This window comes from Solanum tuberosum, unplaced genomic scaffold, assembly GCF_000226075.1.
Source record: "Solanum tuberosum cultivar DM 1-3 516 R44 unplaced genomic scaffold, SolTub_3.0 scf00055, whole genome shotgun sequence".
Taxonomy (NCBI): Eukaryota; Viridiplantae; Streptophyta; class Magnoliopsida; order Solanales; family Solanaceae; genus Solanum; species Solanum tuberosum.
In genome coordinates, this window is record NW_006238981.1 from 662,898 (window position 1) to 675,113 (window position 12,216).

Consider the following 12,216-nt stretch of genomic DNA (forward strand, 5'->3'; position numbering starts at 1 on the left):
GGGTGGGGGGGGGGAGGGGTAGCAAAGCATGAACAATAATACCAGAAGAGGGATATAATACAGGATGGAGAAACATATCAGGGAAGAAACATCTGGTTTGGCTTCACAAAAAGAGAAAAATCCTCCTCTTTACCTACCCCTTGACATTTCCATTATTTTGGGAAAGGTATTGAAGATTAAAAAATAAATGGTGTTGGTGGTGGGTGGTTGCCAAAACAATGGAGTTTTGATATGTTTATGAGTGAATGTGAAAACCCCCTTGCATGAACTTCTATGCTTGATATGTTCTACAGTCAGGATTTTATTTTCCACCTGAGAGGCATTTGATTCATGCAATAAGCTATTTAGTCTTGTTTGTCGGTGATCTCAACCAATTCATATGCGCTTCTGTTTTTTGTACTGACTGAGTGACATTTCTCGGCTTGTCATTATCTGTGTTCTGTATATCTTTGCTTGGTGTTCTTTTTAATCTTTCTTTTACATTGTACTTGACAGCTGCTCATCTCACCCTGGAACCTTCACATTTGCTTTAATGAGTTTGGGTTTTGTGCTTGCAGGTCACACTGAAGCTGTTCTTTCAGTTGCCTTCAGTCCTGATGGACGACAGTTGGCAAGTGGATCTGGTGACACTACAGTTCGTTTGTGGGATCTAAATACCCAGACACCATTGTTTACATGTCAAGGTTTGAATCTAAGTTTCATAGGCATCAGTTGCAGTCTCAGCTTTTCATTTATCATCTTACGTAAAATATAGGAACTGAATGATAAAGGTCTTTAAGTGTATCCTCTTACAAGATGTTATGTAGCTGATTATCACTTATGAGAATGATAACTTCTTAATATGCTGGGATTAATACTTGGATATTTGAACCTCCCTTAACATTCTCATACTCTCTGGTTTAAATCCTAGTTTGGTTACTTTGAATGCATCTTAGGCACTGGTCATTTATCATGCATCTGGTCAGATGATATTGTATGTTAACTTTCCGAAGTGGTTTTAACATTGGATTGTGAGGTCATTTATTTCTCTGTAAAGTTCTGCTTATTCCATTCTTATGCCGCAAATGCTGCAGGGATTACCTGTTCTTTCCTTCATTTTTGAAATTTCAGCATCAAATACTAGTTATGAGTCTGCAAGCTACCTGTATAACCAAATATATTGCATTTGCTACCCAACAAAAAGAAAAGTGAAAAGAAACAGGTTTTCTGTTCTAAAGCATATAATTCTGTCAATGCTGCTTGTTTTTTTTTTTTTTTTTTGAACATTGGTAAAGTTGTATTCTTCAGCATTAAGGACATGCTGGCCACCTTCAAAATTTACAGCCCTAAGCGAAATTACAAGCTCCCTATTAATTCTATAATTTGATCTACATCTTCTATGCAAAGTTGTTTACACCAAAAAAGTAAAGATACCAAACAATTCCATTTTACTTTGTGAATGGAATTAGATCTATCTTCAAAACATCTCCCATTTCTTTCCTTCCACACTGACCACCATATGCATGATGGTATTAGCTTCCACCACTTCTTTTGAGTCTTGCTACCCCCTCTTCTGATCCAACACTTCAAAAGATCCGAGGTGTGTTTTGGCATAGACCAGCTACAGCATGTGATGTTGAGAAACAGCTCCCAGATCTGTGCAGTGAATTTGCAATGTAAAAATAGGTGATTGTTTGTTTCCCCAGTCAAATTGCACAGGAAACACCTAGGGACTAGTTGCTTCCTTTCTTCTGCAGCACTTCTTGAGTTAAGCAGGCTCTTTTGATGACTAACCAAGTGAAGCATTTCACTTGCGGGGTCAATCCCCTCCAAATACTCTTCCAGTGATGATGGTAGCCTCTAACCCCAACTTGTATGCCTTTCTTGTAAGCACTGTTTACTGTGAATTTGCCATCCTTGTTGTGCTTCCAAATAACTCTATCTGGTGCATTTGTTACTAGATTGATTCCCCCCAATTTTCCCAGGAAAGAAGCCACTCTATCTACTTCCTAGTCATTCAATAGCCTTCTGAAAGATAGGTCCCAGTCAATGCTGCTTGTTCCCTTTGCCAAAGTTGCCGAATCATGGTCTTACCAATATTTCCCTTTATGTGTTTAATAATGTCTATGAATGAATAGTGACTCTATATATCCTCTTTGTTTCAGGGCACAGAAATTGGGTTCTTTCTGTTGCATGGTCGCCAGATGGTAAGCATCTTGTTAGTGGAAGCAAGGCTGGAGAACTTATCTGTTGGGACCTTCAGACTGGGAAGCCTTTAGGGAATCCGCTTACTGTAAGTCATCTCAGACTTGTTTTTGTATAGTTATTGAGATTGTAGAACTATGGATTTTGATGTGTTTTTGCCTGCTAGGCTTTATGGGTCAAGATCCCTGCTAAAACAGCATTTTCCTCGTTAACTGCTGTCTATTGTATGAAGTGATAGCAACCAAATTCAAGGAAGTAAGGAACTCAAATAAACATATAAGAGCTTGATAGAAAATTAAGGAGAAAAGATTTTAATAGGAGTAGATTGAAGAAAGAAAGGAATATCTGTTTTTTTATTCAAAAAAAGGAAGAAAGGACTATCTAATAATTTAAATTAACAGTCAATTACTAGATTTAATCTGTAGGAGAAGAGAATTGAACTCATTCATGGAAATCGTTACCTAGAGAATCTAAGGAGGTTCAATGGAGAGATACTAGGGTTCTTCCCTTTTACGCTCACAAGGTTCAATCATCCAAATTCAAATTCAAACATAGTTAATGAACTAAACCCTTATGACAACTATTTATACTAATGGGATGTTTAGTAGTGGGATAAGGATAATAATCCCGTGATTAAATTTGGGATTAACTTTATCCCATGTTTGGTTTGAGGTGTTAGCTAATCCTGGGATTATGTTATCCCACCATTTGTACTACCATCCCATATAGAAGGTGGGCCTTGTTCGTGCCTTGTAAATCCCATAAGTCTTGGTTTGCGCCTTGTAAATAACTATTTAAGCATATTGTCGGCCTTCAAATCCTCTTGGATGGCTCTCTTAAAAGTTCCTCGAGCTCTTGAAAGATGTTTGAAAGTCTTCACGCTCATGACTGCCAACTTGAGAGTTATCGTGAATTAAGCATTATTGCCCACTATAGGTGGTATTATTCGCTAATGTGCTTATGTTTGTTGGTAGCTAGAATTCGGAGTGTAGGTGAATCCTCAATTGAACCATGCAAAGTAGATGCCACAGGATGTATATGCATAATTTGATCAATCATTGATTACTTCAGTTGTATTTTCAGACTATGAGTGTCTGCAATGTCAAATTATGGTTGCTGAATGCTTCCCAAGTGGCTCAGTTCAAACTTTTCATGTTTCCTTCCTATTTAATTTTGACATTATCTTCTATTCTTATTTCGTAATACCTACATATACCCCTATGAAGATATACAAGTAAAGAGGCCTTGAATTAATTGAATTAAGAAACTACACCTAGGTCCTCTATTCTCTGTCTTTCTTGACTTAAGTCGTGGATTTTTGCGTGACATGCACATCTTCCCTTTGTTGCTTTTGTCAAAATAATTGTCCCTGATGCCAAAGTAATTGGCTCGTTTTGACTTGCTGTATTGCTTTGTGAGTTCGGAGAAACTCTTTGAAGAGTCTGATCTGACCTTACCATGTTGCAGGGCCACAAGAAATGGATAACTGGTATTTCTTGGGAACCTGTACACCTCAGTGCTCCATGTCGCCGCTTTGTAAGTGCAAGTAAAGATGGCGATGCACGGATATGGGATGTTACCACAAGGAAGTGTCTCATTTGTCTCACTGGCCATACACTTGCAATAACATGTGTAAAATGGGGTGGAGATGGAGTTATATACACGGGGTATATTTCTTTAAAGCATTTCACTTCACAGATTGTTGTCATTTGTGTAGTATATTGATCTCAGTGGCGAGCATCAACTTACTGTGATTGGCCCACTTGATGTATCTATTTCTTGAACTTTTGCTGTTTCCTTTGGTGCATAGTTCTCTCCTTTTTTTTTGTGTGTGGGAGCGGTGTGTGTGTGTGTATACACAGAGAGAGAACGAGCCGTTGAACCTAGCTATTAGTTTAAGATATCTTTGATATGGTGTTAGTAACATTTGCTAGTTCATATTCCAGATCTCAGGACTGTACAATCAAGGTATGGGAAACCACGCAGGGGAAGCTAATACGTGAATTGAAGGTGAAGTCTATAACTTTTGATTATTGTGGGACTTTTCAACTGCTCTCATGCATGTGCCGTGACTTTGTATTATTATTCATCACCTGTATAGTGTATTCAGTGAGGTTGGTATGTGCTTGGTGGGCTTTGTGTATTTCCTTGAGATCCCTGTGAAGCTTTCTTTCAATTTACATTTGAAGTAGAAAGGAAATTTTCTGGCTGCTCAAAAGTGAGGCTTGTGATGTACCATCATTTGTCTTTGTAGTCCATTGTGACATGTGGACAATTTTTGAGCATCATTGTATTTCATTTTAAGCAACACTCGGTCTAAGGTGGAATAGGTGTACTCCTATAGATTTTGAAGCTAGTGGATGTGCATATATGAAAAGTGGAGTTTCTCGCCTCCCATGGAGTAAGATGTCCTGGAAATTATGACTAGACGGGTAGTTTCTTATTTATGCTCCTACCATTTCATGCTATGCAGGGTCATGGACATTGGGTAAATTCTCTAGCACTGAGCACTGAATATGTTCTTCGAAGTGGAGCTTTTGATCACACCCATAAACACTTCGCATCTCCTGAGGAAATGAAAAAGGTAATCTTTTGGTATTCCTAGTCCCAAAGCTTCTTATGTGCTTAATTTAATCTGCCCTCAATATTGCAAGGATTCACTTCTATCAACTTTCGTTGGATTAAATTAAGACTTCACCCCCACACATCCTTGTGGAGATACTCTGCTGTGGAAGCGTGAAATGTTTTTGTATAATAACTCAAAACTTATGGTGAGAGTGAGAAGTCACAGGAAGGTTTGATGTTCAAAAATATACAAGCTGAGCTCATCTCATCCATGATCCATTAGGCTAGTTCAACGACCTCCTCAGTCTGGGAGTGCTGCAGTATGACATTTGATGAATTTGCCTCAATTCCAAGCGCGTTGTAGTCTGCTATATGATCCTAGCTATCATTTGAACCCATTTCATTCCTATAAAAAAAATTCAATGTCAGATAATAACTAGCAACTATTTTTTCAGTTTTCTTGTGAGACTAGATGTTGACACAATAGTGAACATAGTAAACTTTTAGAGCAATAGTAGGCTGTATAATTTTGGAACTCGCAGCTTAGTCCTTAGAAACATTTGCAAAGGTGAGATATCTACCGATTAAGCATCTCGTACAAGATTGTTTGTATCCTTTTTGAGTGAGTGCCAGCTCAGTACTTGAAACATTTGCAGAGGTGAGATTTTCTCTCAATTAAGCAATTCGTACAAGATTGTTTGCCTCCTTTTGTTGTACCTTCTACATTTTGCTAAAAAGCTAGGGTGACCGAAGAGATCCTTAATAGAGATGCCAGCTAGAAAAAGGATAAATCTATCTTTTCAGTTCTGTTGATGATCAACAAAAACATAAGCTCTGCATATATATGAGGATTTGATAGGAAAGCGATGGCAACAAATAGAAAGGTACAAAAGCTGGGGGCCTCTCTAACATATAGAGAAAAAGAACCTCACTGTTTTGACTCTTGGAACTCAGATGGAAGTTAACTAAATCGGGTGTCTTTCACTGAAATGGGTCTAAACCTAAAATTTAGGGGGTTCTTCTATCTTTTGCCTTCCGCTTTCCTCAACTACTGAGATTATGCATGCCTACATCTTGTGGATCTCGAAGAATCCCATATTCTCATTTAGCAGGTGGCAGGGCAAGAGTATACACCAACGAGAGGCAAAGAGCAAAAGAAGAAGAACGAAAATCTTTGATGCTATTTAGTTGCTCCAAATTGTAATTTCTCCATCCTCACAGTACTTAACATTGCTCTTGTTTCATCGCCAGGTAGCACTTGAAAGGTACAACAAAATGAGAGGTAATGCCCCGGAGAGGTTGGTATCAGGATCAGATGATTTCACAATGTTTCTATGGGAGCCTGCTGTCAGCAAGCACCCAAAAACTCGCATGACAGGTCATCAACAGGTTATAACAATCTTTCTGTGCTGTAAAGAATGGTTTTTCTCCATGTGCATGTGTGTTTTGACGGTGAACATGGCCTTCATTTTTTGTTCTAAGCATCAAACCATGAATTTCAATTTTTGCAGCTGGTTAATCACGTTTATTTTTCTCCGGATGGTCAATGGATAGCAAGTGCCTCATTCGATAAGTCAGTGAAATTATGGAATGGAACCACAGGCAAATTTGTTGCTGCATTCCGAGGCCATGTTGGACCTGTATATCAGATAAGGTTAAAATTTTCCATAAAACTCAAATCTTCCGTTACTTTAACAGTCAACTGTTAGTTACTATCCTTGTGTTTTGCACAGCTGGTCAGCTGACAGCAGGCTACTTTTGAGTGGGAGCAAAGATTCAACCTTGAAGGTATGTGTTTGCATTACTCTTGGTTCTTGTCCTGTTAAAAACAAGTCATTAAGAAAACTATTTATGTCTGTATTTAGGTTTGGGATATCCGGACAAAAAAATTGAAACAAGACCTTCCCGGCCATGCTGATGAGGTAAGCTTCTGCCACAGGCATTTTCAGTCTCTTTCTCTACAGAACTTTTAGATAACTTTGTCTATCTCTGAACTTGGAAGGTTTTCGCGGTTGACTGGAGTCCAGACGGCGAAAAAGTAGCATCTGGTGGTAAAGACAGAGTTCTGAAGCTATGGATGGGATAGAAACAAGGGTGACTCCACCCCTATGCCAATGAAGCTCTTGTTTCTAGCCCTGGAAATTCAAGGCCCCTACTTTTATTTATTAGATATAAAATATGTAATTCAAGTAGTAATCACCATTCTTATTATTTTAAAATGATATAAGTGAGTCTTTTACCAGCCATTAATCACATAATTCCTACTTTATATTGTATTTTAGGGATTTGGTTGAGGTAATTATAGATAAGAGTGGTAGATAGTTAAGGTCTTCTCTAGTTATTTTCCTCTTGTTCACCGAAGCTTAATTGAATCAATTTGTTTTTACAAGTCTGGCTTTATAAAGTTTCTTCGTACAATTTCCCACAATAGAGTTGTTTCAGTCTAATCAAATCGTGACACACTCTAGATTGGAACTGAAAATGTATGTGCAAGCTGGAATATCAAATTCACTTGTTGAATTCCAATCGCCTCTAACGTTGATTTTTCACTCAGTTATTGGATTTTAATTGCCTCTAACGTTAATTTTTGAGTTAAAAATGCCCCTGGTCTTTGTGAGGGGAGGGAAGGTAAGGAAACAACTTTTTGATAACCCAATGATTTTGGTAATTCTTTATATGTTTGACATTGATGCAGTATGAACAAACATGTTAGATGCTACGATTATTTACAAAAAAAATTGAGGTTGTAATATATAACGAAGTTCCATACATATTGAATTTTTGAAGAAATATTCAAAGTTACAATCCTATATTTTTTTCTTAAATTATCATCTCTAGCTATCTTAATTTTTACCACCAAGTAGAATGTTAAAAATATATACCTATTGAATTCATAAATATATTTTGAAGTAAAAAAAAGAACTTGACTTAGTCCTATTTTTCATCGTTTAGTGATTCAATATTTTGTCACTATATAAAATATCATTTTTTTTCATATTTGAATAATTCAATATATTTTGAAGCAAAAAAATGATTTAATTCACTCGAGTTTTAAATGGTTAAAGTAATGTTTTAATGCCTTATTGACTTGGAAATAATAAAAGAGAGGAAAATAGTAAGAAAAAGAAAAGAATTTAGAATATGTTGTTTAAGAATACGTTTGGTTTGACTTAAAATTGATAAAACCTATTTTTAAGCATTATTAGCTTTTGAAAGTGTTTAAAAGGTTAGAAATAACCTAAAATAAATTTAAAATGACTTTAGAAAAAGTTGATTTCTACCTTGAGTTTATTTTTTTTTAAGTCAATCCAAATTGATTATAAATTAGCCAATTGATTTTATCTGTCTAATAAAATAAATTCGGTTTTGCAAAATTAGGAATTAAACCCGAATTCAGCAAACCATCCTTCTTCCTTCCGCGCTTTCTCTCTTCACTGAAGCCTCCTCAGTCTTCAACAAATTTAGGGTTCCAAATTGTACTTTAAACTTGTTCAATTAATTTCATCAATGGCGTCTCATAATCACATGGACGATGTAACTTCTTTTTTTCCTTTTTCAATTTTTAGGGTTTTCTTGTCTAATAGTAATTACTTCTATTTCCTTTATACTATAATGTTGAAGAATTTTCGTTTTGGGGAATTGTCAGGACCTCGATTTTGGTGGAGATTTTGCCGCCACTAGGCGTTCAGGTTTGCTAATTCTTTGCCATTGTCATCTTTACTGCAAGCTTTTGAGTATATTATTTGATTGCAAGTGATTTTAGGTACCAAACGAAGCTTTGGAGACCTTGACGATGATGAAGACGATATTTTTGGCTCTAAAAAGGTGTTTTGCTTATTTACTCTTATTTAAGTTTGTCTTGTAAGCTATACTTTCAAACAAATCATGGGATACATGGGTAGTTGGTTGCTCATAAACACTCTCTAAGTTAAAATTTATGTGATATGCTTCTTTTCAGACATCATGAATTTTGTAACATAATTAAGAGCCCTTTTTGATACTGTCAAGGATTTAAATCCTTCAAGAATATTTAACTTCTTTGACTGATCTGTGATTCTTTTCAACTAGAAAAATAGGAGTCATAGGGACTATTAGCATGGCAGTTTAAGTCAATATTTATCATTTACCTCTTTCAATACTAGGGTAATTTGTTGAAAGTAGAGGAAACAGCACCTGGTGCAGCAACAGGGATGATCTTGTCTCTTCGCGAGAGGTATGGTATTGGATGCTTGTTGCACATCTGTGAACGTTTTTGGATTTAATTGCTTATGTTTGTCACTTTCTCACTGTTTTTTGTGCTTTGTTATTGCAGTCTACAGGACTGTAAGGATACCCTAGCATCATCTCAGGTGTTTATCATCTTACATTTTTGTTTTTTTTTCCGATGGTTATATCCAAAGTAATCTATCATCCTCCTTTTCAACATTATGCATTCATGTTGTATGATTTTTTAAATATTTATATTAATTATCAGAGCCTTGAAATATTCATGTTGGATTATCTTTTTTTTTTTTGATAAGAATGGTATGTTGGATTATCTTACTTTCTCTCAGTTAATATTCAATGTTTATATAGGGTTTTAATTAGCTTTAGAAGTAAGCACATGTAGTATCTTTCATGGGAAGTTGTTTTGTGTTTTCTCTGATACTTCACTCAAATCATTCTTAAATTTATTTTAGATGCTTTCGTGGTATAGGATAAAATGTCTTTCTTCCTTTGCTCATCAGATAATAATATGCTTTAGCTAACATGTTGGCTGGATGGTGATGATTTACTGACTACCTATCTTTCATCAGCATAAATTGGTCTTCCGTTTCCAACCTTCTCTTTTGAATTGACTCTGCTACTCATACGTCTTAAAATCTCCGAGGGGCTAAGATTTCTAAGTTCACAGTTTGAAGTCTCATTTTGATGTTTTACACCCCTTCCTTGATTCTTATGCTAACGCTAATTTGTTCAAACTTTGTGTGGGGGCCTTGTGGAACTGCCCCACACTTAATGGGGCCTGAATCATGCTGTTGAATGACCAAAATTTTGATTGAAATCTCTTTAAACTTATAACTGCCTATCTTGTTTCAGACAGAACTTGAATCTGCAAAATCTGAAATACAAAAGTGGCGCTCTGCGTTTGAAAAGGAGCTGTTCATACCTCCTGGCATGACACCTGGTATTGTCCCTTTTAGCATCTCTGTACAGTCACTTAAAATCCTGTTCCTTTTCTTCTAGTCTTTTTCGATCTTCGTGTTTTCCCCATTGCTGCTGTATGTTTGAGAGTCATAAATCATTAAAAAAACAATAATCATATTTTAGTTCCCTCTGTCCCATTTGATAGATGATATGGTTTTGAAAGGGTCTGGAGTTATATGGGAAAGTTTGACTTGTTTGTTTAAGAATAGTAGACTAGTGTGAGGCTTCCACCATCACATCACTGCTTAAAGTTGAATTTCTTGAAATCCTCTGCTATTTATGAATCATGTTCAACATTTAGGGCCACCCTTTAAATGGAAAGATCTTTCATGTTAATTGAGATGGAGTGAGTTACTTTTTCCAATGAAGAGAATTACCTGTGCTCTTATTTGCAGAACCCAAGTTTGTGGTCAGTTATCTTCAGAACCTCAGATCATCTGAGGAGTCATTGCGTGAACAGGTTTTGTTTTTTGATTATTCCTCTTCATTTGGTCATTCCTAAGATATCATTGAATTTTTTTCTAATCATTATCTCATCTTTGCAATCTGTAGTTGGAAAGAGCAAAGAAAAAGGAGGCTGCATTTATTGTAACTTTTGCCAAAAGAGAGCAGGAGATCGCAGAGTTGAAGGTAAAGTTGTCCATGGACTTCAAATGATAGATTGCATCTATTATATATTAATTTTGAACTATCTTGTATACAATTTGTTCTTTTTTTGCGGCTATCTCAACAAAATTGAGCAGGATATTTAAACATGTTATCTTACTGTGTGGTGCAACCGTGCAAGAAAACTATATGAAGCAAAAGATACTGATTTTCACTAAGAAATTGGAAATTGAGTTTGTCGATGCTATCTGAGTTGCCAATTGTAAATTGTGCCTTACTCTGAGAAAATCTCTTGTCTTTATGGTGTGCAATGAAGCCTGCAACTTACATATTAGCGTAAACAAAAGCCTACTGCTGGTCAGCTGATCTTTCATTTTCAATTTTGTCAATTGAAGAGATCTGTGATCTAATCAATACTAGCAATGCCCTTATGTTATAGAATCTAGTTTTATCCTTGACAGGACCTCTGATCAGATGTCACATCTTTCTTCTTTTGGGGTGAGGGTGAGTAAGAAGGCAATGGAATGTTGTTGCTGAATGTTGAGTGTGTTGTTTTTGAAATCCTTTTTTGTAAAGCATATAGTATTGGGTGTTTTTTCCTTTATCTTTATCTTTATCTTTAGTTGCCTTTGTTTTAAATGTGTACATCCAATTCATTGTTTTCTCTTTACTTTGTGCTGGTTAATTCTTTCTTCTTACTTTTCCTACTGGTAAATGTTTTAGTCTGCAGTTCGGGACCTTAGAGCTCAACTCAAGCCGCCATCTATGCAGGTAATAGTAGTATCTTTGCTTACTCATAGTTTAAAACCCTAAAAAAAGGAGGGAGAGAGAGACTGAGAGAGTATGTCTATGTGTTATTCCCTGCTGTTCAATTGTTTTGGTGATTATTTCCAATTTGCTCCTTTAAAAAGGAGTTCTATGTGTACCTCTCCTATGTGGTTTGCGAGCTATGCATAGGAGCGGGGGTTTTTACCCTGTGCGCATCCAAAGGGGTTGCGGCTGCGGGTTTCCCTTGTCATAAAAAAAAAGAGTTCTATGTGTGTAATCTGTATGTGTTGTATGTAGCTTGTTTTTGTTTCACACAGTAAGTTGCTTGTTCTGGTTCATTTGGTCGTTGCTTTGCTAGTTTTATGCCTTCTGCTTAAATAATAAAATTGTCTGCCGGTGCTAATTCTAGTTACAGAATCTTACTTCCTACTCCATCCGCTATCAACCTTATTTACATATATTAGCCTGAGAATTTCCTGTACCCTTCGGGGTGGCCCAGTGGTTTGGGCTTGGGACTTCCATGTAGGAGGTCTCAAGTTCGAAACCCCTTGCCAGCAAAAGCAAGGGGTTTGCTTCTGGGTCAAGTTCGTCGCACCGGGCTTGCCTAGTGCGGGTTACCTCTCCTGTGGGGTTTGCGAGCTATTGCATAGGAACGGAGTTTTACCTGTGCGCACCCAAATGGTAGCGGCTGTGGGTTTCCCTTGTCATAAAAAAAATAAAATAATTTAATTCCTGTGTTAACACTACTAGTGCTTGTCTCAAGGCTCTAGAATGAGTAGAATCCCTACCAATTCCCAACATACTCAGTATGCTAGAAAAGCACATAGGATATCATTAGGGTTGTAAATTGTAAGTTAGCTTCTTCCTTTTTTTTTTTTTTGGGGGTGGGGGGGGGGGGGGGGGAAT

General features: G+C 36.7%; 2 protein-coding genes across 2 annotated transcripts in view; both read left to right on the plus strand.

Annotated features, from left to right (window-relative positions):
- Positions 1-7,153, plus strand: part of LOC102602023 (notchless protein homolog) — a 9,281-nt gene extending 2,128 nt beyond the window's left edge. The window contains exons 4-13 of the mRNA XM_006344382.2: positions 558-683; positions 2,145-2,272; positions 3,652-3,851; positions 4,131-4,194; positions 4,658-4,768; positions 6,001-6,138; positions 6,261-6,403; positions 6,483-6,537; positions 6,615-6,671; positions 6,752-7,153. Coding sequence (XP_006344444.1) covers positions 558-683; positions 2,145-2,272; positions 3,652-3,851; positions 4,131-4,194; positions 4,658-4,768; positions 6,001-6,138; positions 6,261-6,403; positions 6,483-6,537; positions 6,615-6,671; positions 6,752-6,835 — 1,106 coding nt within the window. The 3' untranslated portion in view covers positions 6,836-7,153. The remainder of the gene's footprint in view (positions 1-557; positions 684-2,144; positions 2,273-3,651; positions 3,852-4,130; positions 4,195-4,657; positions 4,769-6,000; positions 6,139-6,260; positions 6,404-6,482; positions 6,538-6,614; positions 6,672-6,751) is intronic.
- Positions 7,154-8,118: 965 nt separating this feature from the next.
- The window catches only part of LOC102602351 (FKBP12-interacting protein of 37 kDa), a 7,850-nt gene continuing 3,752 nt past the window's right edge, over positions 8,119-12,216 (plus strand). The window contains exons 1-9 of the mRNA XM_006344383.2: positions 8,119-8,283; positions 8,396-8,438; positions 8,513-8,574; positions 8,892-8,962; positions 9,062-9,098; positions 9,829-9,916; positions 10,332-10,396; positions 10,489-10,566; positions 11,266-11,313. Coding sequence (XP_006344445.1) covers positions 8,257-8,283; positions 8,396-8,438; positions 8,513-8,574; positions 8,892-8,962; positions 9,062-9,098; positions 9,829-9,916; positions 10,332-10,396; positions 10,489-10,566; positions 11,266-11,313 — 519 coding nt within the window. The 5' untranslated portion in view covers positions 8,119-8,256. The remainder of the gene's footprint in view (positions 8,284-8,395; positions 8,439-8,512; positions 8,575-8,891; positions 8,963-9,061; positions 9,099-9,828; positions 9,917-10,331; positions 10,397-10,488; positions 10,567-11,265; positions 11,314-12,216) is intronic.